General features: G+C 37.4%; 4 protein-coding genes and 1 non-coding gene across 6 annotated transcripts; 3 read left to right on the forward strand and 2 right to left on the reverse strand.

The window, feature by feature from the left end:
• Positions 1–1324: 1324 nt before the first annotated feature.
• LOC141831681 (uncharacterized) lies at positions 1325–2928 on the forward strand. The gene is made up of 2 exons (XM_074719094.1): positions 1325–2423; positions 2589–2928. The coding sequence occupies exons 1-2, from the start codon at positions 1413–1415 to the stop codon at positions 2646–2648; spliced, it is 1071 nt and encodes a 356-aa protein (XP_074575195.1). The 5' UTR covers positions 1325–1412; the 3' UTR covers positions 2649–2928.
• A 1707-nt stretch (positions 2929–4635) lies between these two features.
• On the reverse strand, positions 4636–6010 carry LOC141831693 (putative strigolactone esterase DAD2). The gene is made up of 2 exons (XM_074719107.1): positions 5425–6010; positions 4636–5350 (listed from the first exon to the last, which is right to left on the reverse strand). Exons 1-2 carry the CDS (start codon positions 5826–5828, stop codon positions 4912–4914), a joined length of 843 nt encoding a protein of 280 aa, XP_074575208.1. The 5' UTR covers positions 5829–6010; the 3' UTR covers positions 4636–4911.
• Positions 6011–7160: 1150 nt separating this feature from the next.
• On the forward strand, positions 7161–20590 carry LOC141831692 (uncharacterized). 2 transcript variants are annotated; one of them, XM_074719106.1, is made up of 17 exons: positions 7161–7293; positions 7488–7543; positions 7627–7726; positions 7803–7944; positions 8018–8204; positions 9633–9777; positions 9877–9967; positions 11967–12025; positions 12136–12213; positions 13220–13303; positions 15422–15660; positions 18045–18167; positions 19359–19431; positions 19739–19824; positions 19909–19993; positions 20173–20203; positions 20251–20590. In XM_074719106.1, exons 1-16 carry the CDS (start codon positions 7201–7203, stop codon positions 20194–20196), a joined length of 1665 nt encoding a protein of 554 aa, XP_074575207.1. In that variant the 5' UTR covers positions 7161–7200; the 3' UTR covers positions 20197–20203; positions 20251–20590. The 2 variants fall into 2 exon arrangements, with proteins under 2 accessions (XP_074575207.1, XP_074575206.1); XM_074719105.1 differs by having other exon boundaries at positions 20173–20590.
• A 1068-nt stretch (positions 20591–21658) lies between these two features.
• Positions 21659–21730, forward strand: TRNAQ-CUG (transfer RNA glutamine (anticodon CUG)). Its single transcript has one exon. It is a non-coding gene; the product is annotated as a tRNA-Gln (tRNA).
• A 622-nt stretch (positions 21731–22352) lies between these two features.
• On the reverse strand, positions 22353–22571 carry LOC141831386 (protein LITTLE ZIPPER 3-like). Its single transcript, XM_074718744.1, has one exon. It carries the CDS (start codon positions 22569–22571, stop codon positions 22353–22355), a length of 219 nt encoding a protein of 72 aa, XP_074574845.1.
• Positions 22572–22667: the final 96 nt, after the last annotated feature.

Raw genomic sequence — 22667 nt, forward strand, 5'->3', positions numbered from 1 at the left:
AATTTAGAGTATTCAATAATTCTACATCATAAGCCAAAGTTATCTTTACAGCATAAACAACAATCCAATAACCAGCCACCAACTTGTTCTCCCGAAGGGTTAGGAAAAGAACCACCAGATCACGATCTAAATCACTCTTTCTTTAATAATCAAACTGAAAGCTCAACAATAATTTATGCCAATTTAGAAACATCATATCTCAGCTACAAGTTTTAAATTGGGAGAATCTATTTAAATTATGGTCTGGCCGGCAAATTTAGTTTTATATCGCTTAGTGAGATTGCAAATGGTCCCCGACAGAATATCATGTGTAAACGCAGTAGAAGTTATTGAACTTTCAGCTCCAGAATGGAAACAAGAAAGTGTTCTCATCTACTTGTCTTCTCAGATGCACTTCATCTACAGCAATCTCTATGCTCGAAGGCATGAGGACCAAGGTTTTGATTTGTGCAATGAAACAGCAAAATACTTGCAGAGCCAGATATCTAATGTCTACTATAGAACAAAAGGCCAAAGTTGACAAACACCACTTTCAAAGTTTATGTATGTATCAAGGTGTTGCAGTTCCTTGTAAACAAGGTCGGAGACCATGATCATGGAGGTGGGATTGAGCTAAGAAATACTGCAGTGAGTAAGTACAACTATAGTACACAAGCTAATCAGATGGGCATGTGCAGTGCATATGACATGCTGCAAACTTTTGTCGCTGCAAACTATAATGCTTGCCCTCTGCTTCCCCGTGCTTGACGTACAGGGGACACGTTAATATTATTCGTAGGGAAAAGGCTACGTGCATTATTAAAGGCCTGGACGACGAGGAAACTTTGGTGCTAGTCGGCTCTTTGCTTTTTGATAACTTTGTTGCAACATAAAGAGAACACAAAGGGGCAACAAACAGAGAGAATTTGACCTTCGCTATCAAAAAATTGGAAGGAAAAAACAACAATTTTTAAGTTATGGAAAGAAGAAGTAATGGAGCAATAAGAAACATGCAAGAGAATCCAAAATGACTGAAAATTTAAATTTTTATAAACCTTAGAGTAGATGGTAAGGAACAGGGAGGAGTAAAATAGGAGGTTGATGATGATGGCGTACCAAAGGATTGCCGGTTGCACGGTTGCACGGTTGCTGTCTCCTGACTCCATCGGCAACCGCAAACCAACTCCACGCGCACGCGTCGGTCATCTCCCCACGTGACCCAGGCACCAACGCCCTGCTCGCCGGCGTACGGCCAGGCCCACGTTGGTCATGTGCATGCCACGTGCGCTGCCTTTTCATTAATGACTCGGCTTGCTCGCGTCCATGACCTCTCGAACGGCAGAGCATCCGTTGCCTTTCCCCGGCGAGCCAGAGCTGCAAGGAGAAGAGAAGAAGAGAACAGATCGAATTGAATCGAATCGAAGGAGTTCGAGATGCAGATGGAGAGCCCGTCGACCTTTCGGTACATGGGGCGGAGCTACAGCGACGGAGGAGAGTCCTCCGGCGCTTTCAGTGAGTGCAACAGCGATTGCTCCGGCGAGATCCCTTACTTTGGATCGCCTACCTCCTCTTCTCCCCCTTCCTCCGGCGGACTTCAGAGGATTCTCCTCGCCTGCGCCGCCGACTACTCCGAGGAGGTGGTCCGCGGCCTCATCTCTGATCTCGAGTCCCCCTCCGCCCCTGTCGAGTCGCAGCGCCGCGCCGCCATGGAGCTTCGCCTCCTCGCCAAGCACAGCCCGGAGAACCGGCTACGCATCGCCGCCGCCGGCGCAGTTGGACCGCTCGTCGCGCTGCTGTCCCACCCGGATCCCTTGTTGCAGGAGCACGGCGTGACCGCGATCCTCAACCTATCGCTTTGCGAGGAGAACAAGGCCCCGATCGCGGCGGCTGGCGCTATCCGCCCCCTCGTCCGCGCCCTCTGCAGTGGCACGGCCACCGCCCGGGAGAACGCCGCGTGCGCCCTCCTCCGCCTCGCGCAGCTCGACGAGCTCCGCGTCGCCATCGGCCGCTCCGGCGCGATCCCGCCCCTCGTCTCCCTGCTGGAGTCGGGCGGGCCCCGCGCGAAGAAGGACGCCGCCACCGCCCTCTTCGCTCTGCTCGCCTCCCGCGAGAACAAGATCCGTGCCGTCGAGGCCGGAATCGTGAGGCCGCTTCTGGACCTGATGGCCGACCCGGACTCCGGCATGGTGGACAAGGCAGCCTACGTGCTGCACGCGGTCATCGAGATACCGGAGGGCCGGGCGGCGGCTGTGGAGGAGTACGGCGTGCCAGTGCTGGTAGAGATGGTGGAGACCGGCACCCCGCGGCAGAAGGAGATCGCCGTCCGATCCCTCCTCGAGATCTGCAAGGAGAGCGCCATCCACCGGAAGATGGCCGTCAACGAGGGCGCCATCCCGCCCCTCGTCGCCCTCTCCCAATTCGGCACCAAAAAGGCGAAAGAGAAGGTAATCTCACCGGCGGTGAGGCGGTGCTCCCACCCTTCTCTCACGGCGACGTTGCCGACGTCAGCCCTTCATTAAAATTCACATTTTTAAAAAAAATTTATTTTTCTCTCTCCTGAAACCAATTAATTCAAATTATTTTCCTAATTAATTAATTAAAAAAAACAGGCGGAGGAGTTGATAGAGTTACTGAGGCAACCCAGGGCGGCCAGCGACTCACACCGTTAGTCGACACGTGGCGAAATCAGACGCGTGGGAAGCCGTTGTAAATATCGTGTACATCTCCTCAAGCGATGGAGAAGAAACCTTTTTGCTATTTTTTTTTTCTTTTCTTTTTTTTCCTTTTCATTTCGATATGGTTAAAAAATAAATCCAGAAAAAGTGGGATCGTTTGGGTGGTTTGATGGAGAATGATGGCATGATTTGCTTCTTTTTTTTTCCCCGACTGGCTGGTTGTGTGTAATCTGTAAAAAAAGTTCTCGTCATTAACCATTAATGATAATTTTAATTTATCGGTTTTTGGAGAATTAAAGATAATTCATTTTGCTAATATTTTGGGCGTCAAATGTTTCGTTTAGAATGGAAGACGGAATCTGGGAGGGGACCAGATCCGCTGAGGCGCTGAGCGAGGTACCATGCCGCCGTGTCGAGTGGGCCCGTCGGCCTTCAAATTATTCGTCTCAATATCTTTAATAAATTTTAAGTATAGTTTTTAAAATTAATTATACTTCTAGAAGCATAATTGAGTTGGTTTTGACGTTACGATTGATTATAATTTTTCAATTTACTTCTTCATGATCGTGAGACCGATTGTATAGAGCCGTTGGAGTGATAGATTTTTTTTTACAGAAGAGTTGGTTATGACGAAATATACTTATTGAAATGGGCAAAGATTGAATTTTGACGAAATTGAAATAATATCTTCTCTTGTTGTGGTCAACTGTAACTTCTCGATTTACTTCTTTACAGATGGTCGTAAAATCATTGAATGACAAATTTTACTTTTTTACTGAAATGAAATTAACGAATTCACTAACTTGTGTATAGTATCTTGGACGATTAACAGATTTATTTAACCTCGATACTCAAATATAAAAAATAAGGTAAAATAATAGATTTACTTAATCTTTTGAAAAATAAAAATATTTTATTTGATATAAAAATGTAATATATATATATATATATATTATAATATGATTATATTTTTCTCCCTTTTGTTTATTTTACTTGTTTAGGTTATGACTAAATATACTTGTTGAAATGGGCAAAGATTGAATTTTGACGAAATTGAGATAATATCTTCTCTTGTCGTAGTCAACTGTAACTTATCGATTTACTTCTTTACAGATGGTCGTGAAATCGTTGAATGACAAATTTTACCCTTTTACTGAAATGAAATTAACGAATTCACTAACTTATGTATAGTATCTTGGTTGAATGACGAATTTTACCTTTTTACTGAAATGAAATTAACGAATTCACTAACTTGTATATGGTATCTTGGATGATTAACAGATTTACTTAACCTCGATACTCAAATATAAAAAATAAGGTAAAATAATAGATTTACTTAATCTTTTGAAAAATAAAAAATATTTTATTTGATATAAAAATATAATATATATATATATATATATTAATATAATTATATTTTTCCCTTTTTGTTTATTTTACTTGCTTAGCATAGCTCAACCAAGCAAAGCCCACAATCGCTAGCCCAACACACTGTAGCACTAGGATGTCATGTCACTCTCAATCTAATAATTTGTTTTTATACAAATACCAAATACATTAATCAAATGAAAGAATCTCATTCAAAACAAAATAAAAAGACACCTACATAAAATACTAGATTAAATAAAAAAATCATGAAAGGTATAAATTAATCAAAAATACTATTAAGAGCCTAATGTTTAAAGATTTAGGGTCAGACCCACACCCAACTCAAGTCAAGAGAAAATTAAAAGTTAAAATAAAAAATACAAAAAAACCTTTGAAATTCATATATAATTAAATAATTTAAAATTTATTCGTGAGCAGAAGGCCACGTTCTCAACCTACACACCAATCGCTTTGCCTTGTATTTACTGACCGATGGGACGCGCCATCTTAAATTAAATTGAGCCTTATCCATCGAGCGCCAGTGCGCGAACTGATCTAATGATTCATTCGTCCTTTTTTTTTTCTTCTCTGAGCGACGGAAAAGACCAAGAGATAAGTTCAGTCTGTCGGCGTCGCAGCCGACTCAGCTCATCATTCATTTCTCCGTTTTTTGCAAGTTCAATCGACGCTAAATCGATTATAGGTTTTTTTAATGCATGCGCAAGAAGGAGGAAGATCGGAGGGAGGGAGGGGATTGCCCTGCTCCGCCTCGTTGACTGGCGATTTCGTCGGTTTTATCTTGTGGATTGATGTTGTGGAGCGGAAAGTGACCACCAATCGACTTTATTCTCCACCTTCTGTGGCCAAAAACGGAAAAAAGGAGAAGACTTTATTCGTCGGACGCGGCGAGGGCGCGGCGGAGGACGTGGATGAGGGCGGCGGGGGCGCTGAGGTGCGGGAGGTGGCCCTCCACCGGGAGCAGCTCGACGGTGGCCTGGCCGCCGAGGTGGCGCTTGAGGTAGAAGGCCACGGAGAGGGGGACGGAGACGTCCTTGGCGGTCTGGATGATGACGCAGGGAGCCGTGACGAAGCCCAGCACGCCGCGGAGGTCGCTGTTGAAGACGGTCCGCGACACGAACAGCGAGATGTCCGGCCGCATGTTGAACAGCGTCCGGCTGAACTCCCGCACCGCCGCGGGGACGTCCGCGCCCACCGCCAGCGGCGCGAACCCGTGCACCCAGGCCTCGTAGTTCGCCTCCATCGCCGCGAACACCTCGTCGAATTCCTCCCGCTCGAACCCGCCGTGGTAGTCCTCGTCGTTCAAAAACCTGACCAGCAAAAGCTGAGCGGGAAGGAAGGAAGCCTCGATCGAGTTTTTAATCGGGATCTGTGAAGGGGAAACCTGGGGGATGCGCCGATGAGGATGAGCTTGAGGAAGAGCTCGGGCCGGCGGATGGCGGCGAGGATGCCGATCATGGTGGAGAAGGAGTGGCCGACGAAGAAGCAGCGCTCGACGCCGAGGGCGTCGAGGATGGCCAGCAGGTCGTCGACGTACGCGTCGAGGGTAGTATAGCGGCTGAACTCGAAGTGGTCGGGGTTGACGCTGCCGGCGCAGGCGAGGTCGTAGAGGACGATGCGGTAGTCGCGGAGGAAGTAGGGAAGCACGCGGTTCCACGCCGACTGGTCGGTGCCGAAGCCATGCGACAGCACAACCACCCGCTCCCCGTTGCCCACCATCCTCACGTTCAGCATCTCCAGCAGCTTGCTGGCTCTTCTACGGCCGTAGCCATTGCTGTCGCCGACCATCTCCGCCACCTACGACGCCGCCCTTCCTCCGGCACTCACACGACCATTATATATAGATCGCTACGCGCTTTCTAGAGTCGAGAACCGATCTTTGACGTGAAAATGTGGCGAAGAAGGAGAGGAGGACAGAGAGAGGAAGGGGGCAATCCACCATGTTGTGCTGCTTCCGACTGCTACAGGGGATCGTCCTGAGACTTTTGTTTTAATGGAAGCGGGGCCATGCTTATCCTCTCTATCCTTGTCCTTTTCACACTGCAGTACTCCACAATGTTTTTTTTTTTTTATAATTTTTTATTTTTTTCTTTTCTGCCTCTTATTTTTTATATTTTCGAACTTCACGTAAAAATAATTGACAAAAATTAGGATGGCATCTTATTTTTTTTATTTAAAATCAGTTTTTTAAAATTATTTTCAAGTAAAATCAAATAGCCGTCCTATCTAACATGTCAAATAGCCACCCTATAAGTGTCTGATTATTTTTATCTTTTTTTTTTATTATAAAAGTTAGCTGATAACTTATTGACATTATAAAAGATAGTTGTTACTGCATTGTAAAAATTACATGTTAATTATTTACTTATTTGATCAGGAATTATATTTATTTAAAATATAATAAATATTATAAAATTTTCATTATTTATTTTACTTATTAAAATATTATTTTTATTAAATTATAAAAACAAATCAAATTGATATAAAATCACAATTATAAAAATTAACAATTACTTTCTACTTATAGAATTTATACACTAATTTTTACATGATTTCAAATATAATAAATATTATAAAATCTTAATCATTTGTATTACTCATTAAAACAATATTTTAATTAAATTATTATTTAAAAAATAAAATTAAAATTATATAAAATCACTGTTATAGAAATTAACAATTCACTTCTACACATTATAGAAATTAACATCTATAATTATAAGAGTTAATTGTTAGCTTCTACATGATTGAATGATTAGATAATATAAAAATATAAAAATTAACATTTAGTTTTTATACCATAGATAATATAAAGATATTTTATTTAGATAGTTCAAGTTAAATGGGCACCCATTTAACATTTATTTCATTTTTATTCAAAAATAATTATAAAAGGTCAAAACTACATGCCTGTTTTGATTAAAATTCTCAATTTTTTTATTTATATTCTACTTTTTTTAAAATATATATATATATATATATATATATATATATATATTTTTTTTTTTATGTTTTTTTAAATTTATATATTAACAGACCTTTTAATTTAGATTTTATTTACGGCCGTTTTATTTATATCCGTTTCTCGGCTCGGCTCGCCAACCGGAGCAGACGAATCTTAGCCCTCGTCTTATTTACCGACCCCGCCACTCCACCGCCGATGAAGAAGAAGAGCTTGGCTATCTTGATGCGAAGTCGCATGGCGATTCCCACCAGTCAGCTTCTCCGATCGGATCCCCTTGCGCTTCCTCAGGTAACCGACTCTTACCTTCTCGCCCGTTCCCCGTTTTCCTACATTTGTGGAGCCTTTTTTCTCGATCTCAAATTGGATCCCTTCCCTGCCTTGGAACCTCACTTTGTTTGTCATCGAATCTTCTTTCGTTTCTTTTCGTGATAGCGAACCCTTGTTCGGATTTAATTTCAATCACTCTGATGTGCATCTTCCAGGACGCTTCACGCGCAAGCGAGATCAATGATGGAAGCATAAGTACCAATGCCCCAAGGTGGAATTTTTCATTTTTCCTACTCGTGCTCTTTCTGATATTTATTCGTAGTTTAGCTTTCAAATTTATTTCTTGCTCCTCAGGGTTTCTTTGAAGGACGTCAAAGAATGGATGCAAGCGTCCATTTCCATCTCTGATGAAAAAATCGAGCTAGTCGATGTAAACCTCGAGAATTTCTCACAGGTTGGAGATTTTTATTTTCTTAATCGCCAATTTAATTCGTAAATAGCTTATTGCTGTCTGTTATTATTTATTGAAGGGCTATTTGGGTTTGTCCCTAGAAGGGCGCAGAGAGCTGCTCCTCGTCCTGTCCAGGGATTACGATGTCAATAGAACTCGAGTCCGTGAACTCATGCGGAAGTATCTTAGCGTCGAGCTTCCTCATGACACCCAAAATGAAGGTAGGCATGTTATCACATTTAAACTTTTACTTCAAAAATCCATTTTTTCTGAATTCTTTCCATGGTCTATTAGCACCTGGGGAGCAACAGGCTGGTTTGATTGAAGATGGGGGCATGCTTGCTATGTATTACAGGATGGAGCGTAATCTTCGGGATGCTCTCAATCCCCTATACGCGGCTTTCTTTGAGAGGCTCAATGCACATCCTAGTGGACTGAAGCTATTGACCTCCATCCGTGCTGATCTTCTTTCTGTACCACCGTAAGAATTCCGTTTGCTTGCAGTTCCTATATCTCAAATAGGTAGGACATCAAAATTTTAATATGCAGCATTATTATCTTCTGGCTCTTTCTTGTGGCCTTCATAATATGGTTGTTAGGTTTTACCTCCAGCCGTGCAGCAAGGCTTGTTGTTTAACTTGAATATAAATTCTACTTCTGGATCCATTTTTAGCTAGAAAGGAAACCCATTTCTTCCCTTGCAATTGACTAACCTATTAAATTGCAAATCATTCTTACTGCCACTTTACCTTTAGTTAGTGCATCTTGTTGTTTTCCAGCTGATATCAGGTTTCAATCCCACTTAGCATGTCTTCTGTATGCAAATGCAATATTAGCCTTGTAACATTAAAAAAAAAACTTCTAAATTCCCACAGTTCATTTTTTTTTTGTTCATATGATTATTAAATACCTTCTGATGATTTTTTTTCTAAAAAACTGCTAACATCTCAAAATATACAAATTAATCATGGTTGTATTGTGGCACTCCAAATATTCTGCTACCTCAATACTTGTTGAAGAATTCTGAAAAATAATATTGAAGCCTTGACCACAATATTTTTTAGAAGTCATGTTGTAATGGCACTCCAACATACATTCTGCTACCTCTTTAATACTTGTTGAAGAATTCTGAAAAATAATATTGAAGCCTTGACCACAATATTTTTATAGAAGTCATGTTGTAATGTAGAACTCCTTATGTGCAAACTGATTAACTCCTGTAGTCTTCTGAATAATAAACAAAAAACTTTTTGTTGTATGAATTATTTGGTAATTCAAGAGTTTGAAGGATGCACATCATAGAAGAGGATGTTTACATAGATTTTAATTTACATCTTTAATCTTTTAACATCCTTAATCAAATTATAATTAGAATTCATCTTAACTTGCTGTTTGCAGTTCGTCCGCTTAAATTATTATTTATAAAAATTAAACTATTGAATTAGATAAATAATTGAATTAAAATTTTAAAAAAATGAGGTTTAAAACACAATAAATATTACTTGAATTCATCTCGACATGGGTTGTAGTGTGTCAAGACGTGGCACACATGCTAAATGTTGGCACAAACAATACTCATTCCCCTATCAACATAGGAGGCATAAGGGGATATCCATGCTGGTTGGTATCAAATTTTGATAATTTACCAAAATAATTCGCTTTGATTTTGTTCCTTAGCACGAAATCATGCCTCAACTTGATCTCCTGTTCAAGGTCTTGGAAAGGTAGTAAAGGTGTATTTATTTGTCTTTAACTTTCAATTAGCTAATATAGGAGAGCTGATACATTGTTTTCGGACAGTTGAACTTCTTTTGCAAGTTGATAAATAAGTTATAGTATCAGAGTAACAAGTTTTTCTAAATGAATAACCCATTCCACTATTCTTTATTTTCTTCTACATTTGCATTAGGAAGGAAAATGTGCCTTCTTTGCGTGCTTTAGAGGCATACCTGAAGGAAAAGCTTATCACGTGGCTCAGTCCAGCGACTCTGGAGCTTCAGCAGATAACATGGGATGATTCTGCATCCTTGCTGGAGAAGATTGTAGCATATGAGGTAAGGGATACTTTTAATGGCTTTTACCAAAATCTTTATGAATTCGGTAATGGTTAGTGAAACAATTATAGTTGTCAAGTAAAATTGCTAAAATGTTAGGCTGTCCACCCAATCAGAAATTTGCTAGACCTGAAGAGAAGACTGAGTAAAGGTCGTCGCTGCTTTGGTTACTTTCATCCAGCAATACCAGGTCAGATAACTTGCTTATTGTGGGAAGTTAAATACGTTAGCTTCCTCTCTTCTCCCTTTTTAAGATGTTTATTGATCAATTGGTCAACATTTTAAATGTAACAAAGAAAACATAATTAGATTCCAGTCAATTGTTTAGTACTTTAGTGTTTCTGGAAAATAGTCTAAAATACTTAACGTTGTAGGAGAAAATTCTCTACCTAAGATCACCACGTGCGACTTAGAAAATGATTATCGAAAATTGTAAAATTAAATATTTTATTCTCCATGCCTTGATTTTGTCTTAGTTTCCTCCTTTAGAAGGGCTTGATCATTCACTTCTCTCTTTTGAAGATGACGTTCACAACTATTGAGAGGGAAGAGGGGACCCAACCTTTATATAGAATACAACAACAATAATAACAACCAAGCCTTTATCCCACTAAGAGCATCCGCAATGCTTCCTCGTTATAACACCCTAATGTTAATAATTAAAAAATAAAAAATAAAAAAAATAAAAAAATTGCATGTGGGGTGGGCCAGCCCCTGGCTAGCTCACCCCACTGCCACATGAACGCATTCAAAACATTGAACGCGTTCATGTGGAAGAGTGTTATAACACCCCTCCACATTGTTCATTAACACCCAAGGAGTGTTATTAACACCCCATTAACAGAGCATTGGGGATGCTCTAAGTAGGGTTGACTATATGGATCCTCTTAGACCATTGGGCTCGATCCTCTACTATAAACAAAGTCAATTTGATCAATGTTATTTAAAGTGAAATTATCCTACAATATAGGCAAGCTTAGGGGGCGTTTGGTTTGGAAAATATTTTCCATTTTCTGTTTTCCATTTTCTATTTCTAGTTTTCTATTTTCTGGTCTAGTTTTCAGAAAACAGAAAATATGTTTGGTATGATATGCTGTTTTCTATTTTCTAGAATAGAAAACTGGAAAACGCGTTTGGTTTGATAACTATTTTCTATATTTTTTATTTTTTTATTAAAATAAAAATCTAGAGTTTTAATTAATTATCTTAATTAATCCAACAGCCTTTGTCTAATCCCACGAGTTTTAATTAATTAACTAACCTTAATCCAATTCATCAATTAATCTTTTATCAAATTACCTAATTACACATATTAATCCTCAATTAATTAACAATCTAATAGTTATTAAACTAATTAACTAACTAATGATTTAATTAACTAATTAATCTAATAATTAATTAACTCAATTAATTAAAACTAATCGGTAAAGTTTCCTTTACCGATTTCATCGGCAACTTCTCGCGTAGCTTGGACCGACGGCAGAGGAGGCGTCGACAGGCGGCGGCGACTCCGGCGTTGGTGGGCGGCGTCTTGAGCGCAGGCAGGCGGCAGGCGGCTGAAGGGCGGATCGAAGTCGCGAGGGCCGTGCCCGGAAGGCTTCGCCGGGCCTGCGCGGCGCCTCCGGTGGCGTCGCCGGGCTCGGGCTCGGGCGGCGCCTCCGGTGGCGTCGCCGGGCCCGAGCGGCGCCTCCGATGGCGTCGCCGGCCCAGACATCGCCGGATTTGAAGCTTTTCCAGCGATTCCAATCCAGCCACGACGCACAGCGGGAGGAGAAGAGGATCAGGGCGTCGGCTCGGGGAAGAAATCCGCAGAAGAAAACCCGGAAAAAATGCGGAATCGAAGGAAAAAAAACCCGGAAGAGATGTGCTCGCTCGCTGTGCTCGTCGTGGAATCGAAGGGAAAACGCCGCGTTTTCACATTTTCCATTCCCAACTGAGATTTTAGAAAACGATGATTTAGCGTTTTCTGTTTTTCTGGAAAACGGATTTTCATTCTCCAGAAAATGGAAAGGAAACCACAAACCATTCAGCGTTTTCCATTTTCCTTGGAAAAGGAAAATGGAAAACGCTCAAACCAAACGCTGCCTTAGTTATATAGTTAGGTACTGAATTCACAATAGCTTAGAAATCTGTGTTTCAAACTTAAATTCTGATATGAATTTGATTGCTTCCTTATATTTCTTCATCAGGTGAACCACTTATTTTTATTGAGGTTGCACTTCTGAAGGACGTTGCTTCATCTATACAGGTCATTTTGTTTGCCACCAAGTCTAAATGGCAGCATATGTGAAATCATGAATATTTTCTTCTCACATTGTCCCTTTAATAATCCTGTTTCTTGTTTGTCATGGGAAATAGGAGGTATTATGGGATAGCCCTCCTGTTCCTGAAGTTGAAGCCAAATGTGCTCTGTTCTACTCAATATCAGCAACACAGGTAGATTTGGAGTTTCATTTTAGTACTGTATATGATGTTCTATTTGAAGGGGAGCCTTGGCGCAACGGTAAGGTTGCTGCCATGTGACCTAGAGGTCACGGGTTCAAATCCTGGAAACAGTCTCTTGCTAAAGGCAAGGTAAGGCTGCGTACAATGGATCCTTTCCCCGGACCCCGCATGGCGGGAGCTTCGTGCACCGGGCTGCCCTTTATATGATGTTCTATTTGATTCCTTTTGAATAGAATATTTTAATTCCTTGAAATCTTAATGTCATTGGTCGTAGGTTTTGAGTAGATATCTGCTTCCTGGCTCATTGTTATGAGATTGTAAAGATCAGATCCTTCATCAAATAATCATGAATCACCACTACTTAGACTGATGTTGGTTCCTAAATATGGCATTTGGGACATGGACGCTCTTGAATCTTCTCTTATAAACCTTAATACGTACACATCCAAACCATAAAGCATATCAACACAGGTTCTAAATATTGCATTTTGGTCATGGAAGCTCTTGAATTTTCTCTTTTAAACATTAATACAAGCACATGCAATGCACATGCAATTGATGAAGCTTGTAAAACCAAATTCCTCAAATTTGTATGATTTTCCCTATCAAAATTGACCTGATCAATTGATAACTCAAACTAAACAATAAGGGTCATATGTAATAATAGCTCGTTCTCTTACAACAAAATATTCTTCTATACATGCTGATATCATTCATGAGGTACTATGTAGGTGGAAATAGAAAATCATGAATTCAAATGATGACTTAATCAATAAATTCAATGCATTGTAAATTGGTTTAAAATAGACTACATTAAGGTAACCTGTTTCTATTCTCCACTTGTACTTGACATTTTGCTTGGTTCATATAAATTCGTTTATTTTGGATAGGCCACTTATTCTTGAGCATTTAGATATTACATAATCATAGTATCTCCTATTATTAGTTGCTATGTTGTCGTCCACATTTTATAGTTGAATATTTTATTTTTTCACAGCCAGGATTATCAGGAATCAATCTAGGAAAGTTTCTTATCAAACGAGTGGTCTATCTTCTAAGAAGAGATATGCCTCATATCACTGTAGGTGCTCTTGTTCCTTTTCAAATTTGGAACTTCTGACATTTATCTTATGCCTTGTTTTATTGGATCACACATTCACTTAGATAGCTAATTTCTCCTTAATCTGGCCAATTATTGTTATTATGGCTGAGTATCTTGGCTTCTGATACATGCTATGCTGGCAAGGAAACTGAGCCTAGGGATATTTAGATGCATGCATCTCTTCTTGGTAATTTACTTTTACACATAGAGGGATTCATTCATTCAACAGTTAGCAAACAAAGTATTGCATGATTTTCTGTAAGTTGCTAGCAATTTTTGAATTATATTACGAAATTCTTACCCTCACCTCAAATGCTGAGAATATAAGTGTGAAGCATTCTAACTTCAGACACACATTGATGTGGGAATGTAAACGTGAAGCATTCTAGCTTCAACATGCTCCTTCATATGCATCATGATTTAGAGGCATAAGGGTAGCTTTATACTATGTTGAAAATGGTGCACAACCTATTCAATCTCTAAATGACTAATCAATTGGGAGGGCATCCTCTTAATATATTAATGCCATGAACCACCACATGAAAGCAACCTTGTTTCAACACATTTCCTTTTACTGAAACATATTAATTTTCATTTATTATCAGATATCAATGACCCTCTGGTTCTCGCTAAGAGTTTAATTTTAAAGCAATAGAGTAATGTACTTGACACAATATGAAAAACATGCAAATGTTTGGGTTTTACCTTCACAGACACAAGTGTGTAACCTAGCGATAATTACACTTCCTTTTGCAGCTTAGTTGAGAAAACTCCTGGATTGCAGCATCCTACTTGATCGTATTCCATGAAACTTTGAAATCTCCGTTAAACCCATCAATACTAGTGTGTGCTTGATAAGGGGGAAATGGGATGAAAAGAAATGAGATGAAATGGAATGTAATGATCATTTCACTTTCTTGCTTGGTTGTATTAATGGAATGGTATAACAAATTGAATGATTTTATTCTATTTTATCTTGTCTAGCTTACCAAATTCTTTCAGCCAATTTGAATCGCTTTATCTACCTGGATTATCTCAATGCACATCCAGCTAGCCCACCTATCTTGCACAGTGCATTAGGCTTGCCTAGCCTGACCAGCCTACGTGACCTGGTCCAGCCTGCCAGGTTTGTGTGGTCCACCTGACTTTGCTCAATTAGTTGAGTCTGTTTTCCCAAGTCATCTGGCTTATGTCGGTGTAACTAGGTCAGTAGATAATCTAAAAACTTCACAGTTCATTCTGCAACCCCATCACCGGTAATGAAGTTACCATCCATATCAATTATGGAGACAACTGAATTATAAGTCCTTGTACATATGATTACATTTTAGAAGAATTTGGTATTAGATCCTGCAAAGTTCTCCCGGTGCTTCCTGGATTTAGCTTAATTCAGATTCCTCCTTTCAGGCAGCAATCTGAGCTTGAATTTAATGGTGGCATCATTTTCCTGTAGACTTGCATAGCCTGGTCTTGTCTGATTCTCTCCCTGAATTAGAGTGAGGCTTCACTCTCATCAGTAGAATTGTAGCATCCTCCTCCAATCTCTTTCCTGTAATCCATAATATCAGCATTAACACTTCTTAGCTTCTTGACAAGCATTAACATTGGAGAAGGTTTACCACCTTTGGGATTAACAGATTGGTTAATCCAAGCATCAATTGCCACCACTTGTAAGAAATCAAGCTAAGATGTTTCCCTCTCCTTTTTGCAATCTTTAGGACACAAATCAACAGGTTCTTCATCCATAATTTTTCTAAATACAACCCGTTCACAAGAACTTAGTATTTCAAGTTCCAATTGAATTAGATCCTCCCATTAAGCTCCATAGAATAATTGCTCAAGTAAGTCCAACCATTTCATATCGATAGTAAAATTTTTGAATATTGCAATCTTTCACTCATACTAAAGTGAAAACATATATTCATATTTATATATTTTTTAATGAAACTCATGGAATTTATTACAAGGGGCATTAACTCTCTGATATGCCACACTCCAAGAATTTTGAATAAAAAAATCAGAATCCATCTTTGTATTAAAACTTAGTAGATAATTGTTTTCACTTGCTAAAATAAACATTGTTTATTGTATGTGAAGATATTTGCCACACTTAGCCCAATCCCTGGATACATTCAATGGCTTATTTCAAAGTTGGCTTCTCAACTAAAACATGCTCAATCAGAGTCTGAGGATATAAAGCACATTTCAGAGAAAGGTTGTGGGTCAAATTTCAAGGAGGATATCCTTCTTCCAGAAGAAGAGGAGATGATTCTCAGTGGTTACATGAATTGGTGTAACTCAAATACAGCTTCTGAAATTGAGCACACAGAAGGAAGGTATTTGCAGATAAATCTATCTCGACTTTCTCTGGATGAGAACTTCTTTTAAAAAGAATAAACTAGGTATTTCATCTACATTTTTCCTTATAGCTCAATAATTATGTACATCCAGCTCTCCATGACAACGAATTAATGGCCAATGCAATGTTTTGTGTGGTCATTTTTTTGATGCTATTCTTTTGATTGATTTCAGTTGAAAAGCTTTTTCTTTATTCTTGAAGTTGCTGATATGTTTTTACCTTTCATTAAGTGTAGTTGGGCATTGACTGTATAATTTCTGTAGGAATTTTCTAAAAATTGCATCTTGTTCTGTTCAAAAAATCTTGTGTAGAAACATTATCCATTTTTGGTCCTTCTGCCTAATCTCAGAAGATAATTTCGCAAGAAATTATCATTTAGTTGTTGGATTCCATATCCTGTACAAAAAACTGAGTGTGGATGAATCATAATTATTTTTGTTATGGACTTAATTGTTAATAGATTAGGGCTTATATATAAATATATGAGACTTATGGAGTTGCGTAAAGTAACAATAAGAGCAATATGTAAAGGTAGAAGAGACTGTCTTAGGTTCTTAGGGATTAACCTTAATAATGTTCTTCAATTCAACATGGCTTCATAGCTTAATCGTGAGTTCTCCAGCAAACCATCTCCTTCATGAGTGCTTCATCTTAATTCTTGTTGTTTATGCCGATGATATCATCATTATTGGTGGTGACTATGTACATAAAACTGAAAGCATATTGTTATCAACATTTTCAAAGTAAGGATCTAGGTGAAGTACTTTGTTAAAACAAAGATCGACCCTCTATGGGGAGATAATGGGGGAGATCTTCATATCTCAATGAAAGTATGTGCTTGATATGCTTCATGAGGATTGTACATTAGGAGCACAATGGCACAACACCAGAACCTAACTCTGTAAAATTGAATTTTATTATATAGATATGATGGTTAACATGAAGAAATTAAGGTTTCTTTCGAAGTTTCAACCAACACAAAATTGGAAAAACTTATTCTTGGAAAGAAGTAATCTTATATCTAAATGACTCACCCAAGCATGTAATAGATCCCCTATTCTCTAAAATATGACAATTGCCAAATGAAAAACTCTTGTAATTAAATTATTCTCCTAAACAAAAAGGATCTACCAATAAAGTTTTGTAGAGTGTAAAAACCTTAAAACCAAACTCTAAATTTGCATCACAAACCTAGTTGACATTCCGATGGATCCTGCTATATAATATTGGTACTGGAACATGGAAATTTTTTATCTGATCTAAGTTAGTACAAAAGATTGGAAAGATGAGCTACCTTATAGTCAGTAGACCTGAATTCTAATTTGTTACAAGTGTGATTAGTTAATTTCTTGAAGCCCCATGTCACAATCGTTGGGAGAATCCCAAAAATTTTTGACACAAAAATTGCCCCAGGAAAATTCTCTTATATCATGTTCATGTCCCTCTTAAGCTTGTGAGATAATATTAATGCAAAGCACTTCCACAATCTATGTTGGAAAACTATGTTTATTGAAGAGGCAGTGTGAAAATTTGGGAGAGAAAATGCAAACAATTGTCATTAGGTTGAGTGTAAAGGTTGTCTAGGGCTATGGCTCTAGCCGCATCCACTTATCTGTTTTAAATGTTTCAAACAATTATTGAGTAATACTCTCATTGGCCAACAAAATTATATTGTGCTACTCTAGCTGTTATGCACATTGCTTCCAATCCAATATTTCATGTAAGGACAAAATATAGAGGTTGTTTGCCACTTTATCAGGTAGAAAGTGCAACTTATTCCAAATTAGATTTGTTTTCTAAGTCATCAAGAGGTTCTAGAATTGAGTACATTTGTAACAAATTTTTTTAAATATATTTTTAAACTAGCTTCCAGGGGAGTGTTGAATACCTAATTGCAAATAGATTACAATTTACCAATGATATATCGATCTTAATATATAATGGGAACCAACTTAGGGATTAACCCAATAACTTTCCCCAATTCAACAACTTATTTTGACCTTGTTATTGACGCCTTAAGGGGGAAAAAACTTGACATAAATTGCAATGTTTTGATATTGTACCAAATTGTTGGAAATAGTAGAAATACCATTAATAGTTGCTGATCCTCATTCTACAGAATAAACTATGATAAAGAAATTGTATTGAAGAACAATAAGATATTGAACTTCAAGTAATGGTGTTGCACGTAAGAATGATTAATATACCTTAATGTAGCATAAATATTACTATCTAGCTAGGAATTGAAAAACCAAGTTTCCTGCAAATCTGTCATAAGATTCCTAAAATGCCAAACTTCATTTTTTACTTTGAGCATTAGTTTTGACTAAGCCATATTCATTTTTGACACTTTGGGTGCAGGGAAAACATATCTGGGAAAAGTGGAATTGAAATAATGTATGAAGTACTGACATCAAAGAATTGGAATGGATCTGTTTGTTTGAGTGAAGCATTAAAACCTGCTTTGCTTCGCCTATGTGCAAGGTTTGTTAAGGAATAATTGTATTCTTATCTAGGAACGTGCATGGAAAAATAAGCAAGCTTAAGATTTGAAGATAAGGTGTAAAAATTTGACTAAACTCACCCATTGTTAGGATAAGGTGTAAAAATTTGACTATGTGCGAGGTGTAGTCTTATCTACACTTTACCTTTGTTAATTTCATGTATGCTGTTTGCCCTCTCAATTGTCCCTCTTGGGTCACAAGAAGAGGGTGATTAGATCTCCGGTGGGTTGATGTTGGATTCTGCAATGGAAATATATGTGTATTTTGATACACTCATGTTTCACTAATGCTTTAGATAATGTAAGAACTTGATAATAGATATTTATATTCAGATTGATTTTTTTTTACTTATAGATTTTATGTAGTGTTACTGAATGTGGTTATTAACATTAAAATATTTCTTGTGATTCATATCATTGTTATATGGCTGCATGCAGCTTAACAAGTGATGAAGTGAATGACACACAATCATGGGTTTCATGCCATAACAATGGCAATGGAAACCACTTGAGGCATGACAAATGGTGGTGTTGATCATTGGATCAGCAAAGACTGTTGAGGGAGGATATGATGAATTAGTAGAGAAGAATGATAACATACCTTTAGATGGATAATAGATTCACAATGGACAATGAATGGATCCGAAGTGGTAAACTTGATGGCAAGAGTATGGTGATGGGATGAAAATTAAGGTTTATGACAATATGGTGGGGAAGTAGAAGAAAGATTAGGATTTTGTTGGCCATGATGGTAGGGGAAACCACACCATATTGAATTCATGACATCCCCTTAAGAGGATTGAAAAAGAAAAAACCTCATTGAGAAAGAATGAAACATTATATTATTATAAATAATAGAATTATTATGTGATGCATATTGGTTTTAACATAACACCTATAACTATATGTCCACTGTGGGACGAGACTTATAACACATAACTGACAACTCTAATAACCCAGTAACTATAATAACTCTAATATGGTCAGAACAAATTAATTAATTATTGTTTTAATAAATTAAAGGTAAAATAAAGTTTGTGGATTGGACAAGAATGATTATTTTTCAACTAATGTGAAAATGTAGTACTTAGTTGCTTTTGGAGATTGGAGAAATGATGAACTTGATTATGTGGTTTTCCTTCAATATCACTTATCCTTTTTGATATTCGTAGGTACCTCCTTCAAGAGAAAAAGCGTGGGAGAGCTCTTGATGCAGTAGCAAACTTCCATCTACAAAATGGATCGGTAAGCTAAGTCATACTGGGCTTTTTTCCATGGTTTACATAGTTAATATTGATCATTCATATTTCCATCCTTTAAATATAGTTTGACATTGCCGATCCACTGTATTTCCTGTTCATTCCTTAGACTCAAATCAAGTACTTGATATTCTTATAGCATGATCGTCTAATTGCTACAAAAAAAAATCCCTAGGCATTTGAAGAACAGCTACCACGACTCCACTAGAGAATATAACACGTCTATCTAAACTACTTCACTATTACAAATAGCGAAGTTTATAAAACTCCATGGCTATTGATTGTTGTTCCAGATGATTGAGAGGATAAACTGGATGGCTGATCAATCCATCAAAGGCATTGAACAAAGTGGAGGTATCATGGTGAATTATGTATACAAGTAAGACACTTTTAATAGATCTTAACTTCCTTTATATTTGTGGCTTCACACTTATTCAAGTGGTGGGCATATGCAAATTTCTAGGTTGGATAAGATTGACGAATATGCTCAGGCATATTTGAGCACTGGGCATGTCCATGCTTCTTGTAGCCTTCATCAATATCTTCAGGTATACTGTATGCTTCTTGTCCATGCCAGGACGATTTTAAACTGAGACTTCTTTTATACTTTTAGATATTTCAGCCATTCTGCTATATTTCATATATCATCAATTTCAACATAATATTACAGGGCCAGAACAAAAAACAAAAATGTCTTATATCATCACAATATTTTGTTTTTACACAGAGATCAAAGGACGAATGCAACTAAACAGCTAGTAAGACTGAATTGTATACAGTGATAAGTGTAATCTCTTTTTGTTAGAGATGATTTCCTTACAAAATGGATAAAAGCTGCATCCTCAGCATCACATTCCTACTGGTTACAGCTGAATACTAACGATGTGAAGGCTTCTGCATAATCATTTACAAGGCCCATCTATTGAAACGTGAAATTTCATGTCTTTCAGTTGAGATGACTCAACAGAAAGTTGAATAAAGGTTTATTATTATATTATTATTATTGTTAATTAGCTTTTGGTTCTCCTCACCAAGTGCTCTAACCTTTTGGACACAAGGTTGGGTGGTACTAACCGAGAGTTACAGCACTCAATCTGCATCAAGGTTGTATTTTGATAGTAATTTTTTATAATTAAAAATGTGTCTGCCTAATCGTTCATGCAGAAATTTTCTCTTCAAGTAGTTTTCAAGTTCTCCAATCAAAAGGACGATGAAATAAGGAAATTTTGTGTATAAATCAGAAGGCTCAACTATAGCTTGCTTCTCGATCTACTCTTTAGGTTGTGAGATTGACCGTATGAAATCGTTAGAACGATGGATTTCACATTGTAGCAAGAAAATGTGAGGTATAGTACAGAAAGTGAACTCGATGCAAGCATAGTTTAATTGGGTTTCCATGTCGTTTGTAATTTAATAAAAAAATTATAAATTAAATGGAGATAGTTGAAAGTAATGATTAGCGAGTTTGATTTATAAGTTTTTTTAGTTGACTCTCGTATCCAATTTATGCTAATTAATTTTAAAGATAATCAGTCTATATAAATTTTTCATCACCTAATAGAATAAATTAAAAAGTACTCATAATAGATAATTCATCAGTTCTTTAAAATAAATTATTTTATTAATAATTAATAATTATTAATTATTAATTATTAATTTTTATTATTAATAAAATTAATAATTTTTATTAATAATTATTTAATAATTTTATTAATTATAAAAAATAAAAATTATTAAAATATTTATTAAACATTTTTAGATAATTAATAATTTTTAATAATTAATAATTTATTAATTAATTTTATTTTTAAAATTAATTATTACATATTAAAAAAATTTATTTGTTAATTTACTGAAATGGAGACTCCATCAACAAAGTAAATCAGGGAGTGTTTGTAACTAGCAATCCATCAATCCAATATTCTTAGATCAATTATCTATTAATTCATCCTGTCGCTGTACCGTTGTCCCTGAGAGTAAGGTTGATTTATAATTGATTCATATCAAAAAAGTTTGTATATCTATATTGGACGTCCATAACCATCAGTCTATCAAAGAACAAAAAGTGAAGTGAAAAAACTACATAAATTATTGCATTTCACATGGGTCAATCTTATGACTTTCTCCATTGAAGTAGTTCATCCCTAGTTTCCCGTATAGAAATAATTGTTTTAATTAAATTAATATTTATTTTAGTAGATTATTTTCAAATTGGTCCCATGGTCTAGTGGTTAGGACATTGGACTCTGAATCCAATAACCCGAGTTCAAATCTCGGTGGGACCTTCAATTTTTTGAATATGAAAAATGTTATTTTAAATAAATAATATATATATTTAAAAAAGCTTTTTGATGGTTACTTTTATTGCAGTATCTTTTGCGATAAGGATCTGGCTTTAATTTAATTCCATTAATTCAATTTCGAAACAGGAATTATAAATATAAAATTGCCAGTAAAAAGGTGTCCGATCTAAGTCCTTCAGTACCAAGATATCCAAACAAACTTTAAATTGTAAGTTACACCTCAGAAAGGAAGAAAGTTGAACCACAACTCCAATCAACAAGGATAACATTAATATTAATTAACATTTGTATCTTTTTTATAAAATTTTAGTTAATTTTATGATTTTTAAATTTCAGAATAATATTATTTTTCCCTCCCCCCAAACATTAAATGGTTTCAAAGTCCATGATACGTATCTGAAGGCATAAATTCAGGCAAGGAGACTGAGGCTTCATGTTCATGCTAAGCTTTAGAAGAGATGATACAGATGACTGATTACCCTACAGCTGCAAGCCAAACCGATCCAATTGCTACATATTTAGATCAGATATATAAAGGATCCATAATTTCTATGAGATCGAACATCCAAAACAAGAATTAAGAGTGAATTGATGCATCTTCTAGCTACTGAGATGAGTACTTGCTGCCTGCATTGGTGGCTGGAGGTGGAGTGTTGAGGTCAGGGATGCTGGCCAGCTTCTGCTTCTGCTTCTGCTTCTGCTTCAGCTCGGACAGCAGCGCCTGGTTCTCCTGGTTCAGCAGCTGCGCCTTCTTCCTCAGCCTCTCGTTCTCTTTCATGATGTAGCAGTTCTGCAGGTAGAGCTTGGTGTTGAACCTCTCCATCAACTAACAGTCACTGCGACCAGGTGATCACGATGGATTAACTATTGTCTGAAATGATGAGTGGGAGATTTTGATGTTTTCAACCAGATGTGTGGT

The sequence above is a fragment of the Curcuma longa genome, chromosome 7, assembly GCF_044706935.1.
Source record: "Curcuma longa cultivar G26 ecotype Majalengka, Jawa Barat chromosome 7, ITB_CL_G26_1.1, whole genome shotgun sequence".
NCBI classification, from domain to species: Eukaryota; Viridiplantae; Streptophyta; class Magnoliopsida; order Zingiberales; family Zingiberaceae; genus Curcuma; species Curcuma longa.

Coding starts and splice junctions, on each gene's coding strand:
- LOC141831386 (XM_074718744.1), bottom strand. CDS start 22,571: ATGGAGAGGTTCAACACCAAGCTCTACCTGCAGAACTGCTACATCATG.
- LOC141831693 (XM_074719107.1), bottom strand. CDS start 5,828: ATGGTCGGCGACAGCAATGGCTACGGCCGTAGAAGAGCCAGCAAGCTG. Junction 5,351..5,424: donor CTCATCGGCGCATCCCCCAG/GTTTCCCCTTCA, acceptor TTTGCTGGTCAG/GTTTTTGAACGACGAGGACT.
- LOC141831681 (XM_074719094.1), top strand. CDS start 1,413: ATGCAGATGGAGAGCCCGTCGACCTTTCGGTACATGGGGCGGAGCTAC. Junction 2,424..2,588: donor CCAAAAAGGCGAAAGAGAAG/GTAATCTCACCG, acceptor TAAAAAAAACAG/GCGGAGGAGTTGATAGAGTT.
- LOC141831692 (XM_074719105.1), top strand. CDS start 7,201: ATGAAGAAGAAGAGCTTGGCTATCTTGATGCGAAGTCGCATGGCGATT. Junction 7,945..8,017: donor TCATGACACCCAAAATGAAG/GTAGGCATGTTA, acceptor ATGGTCTATTAG/CACCTGGGGAGCAACAGGCT. Junction 12,026..12,135: donor ACGTTGCTTCATCTATACAG/GTCATTTTGTTT, acceptor CATGGGAAATAG/GAGGTATTATGGGATAGCCC.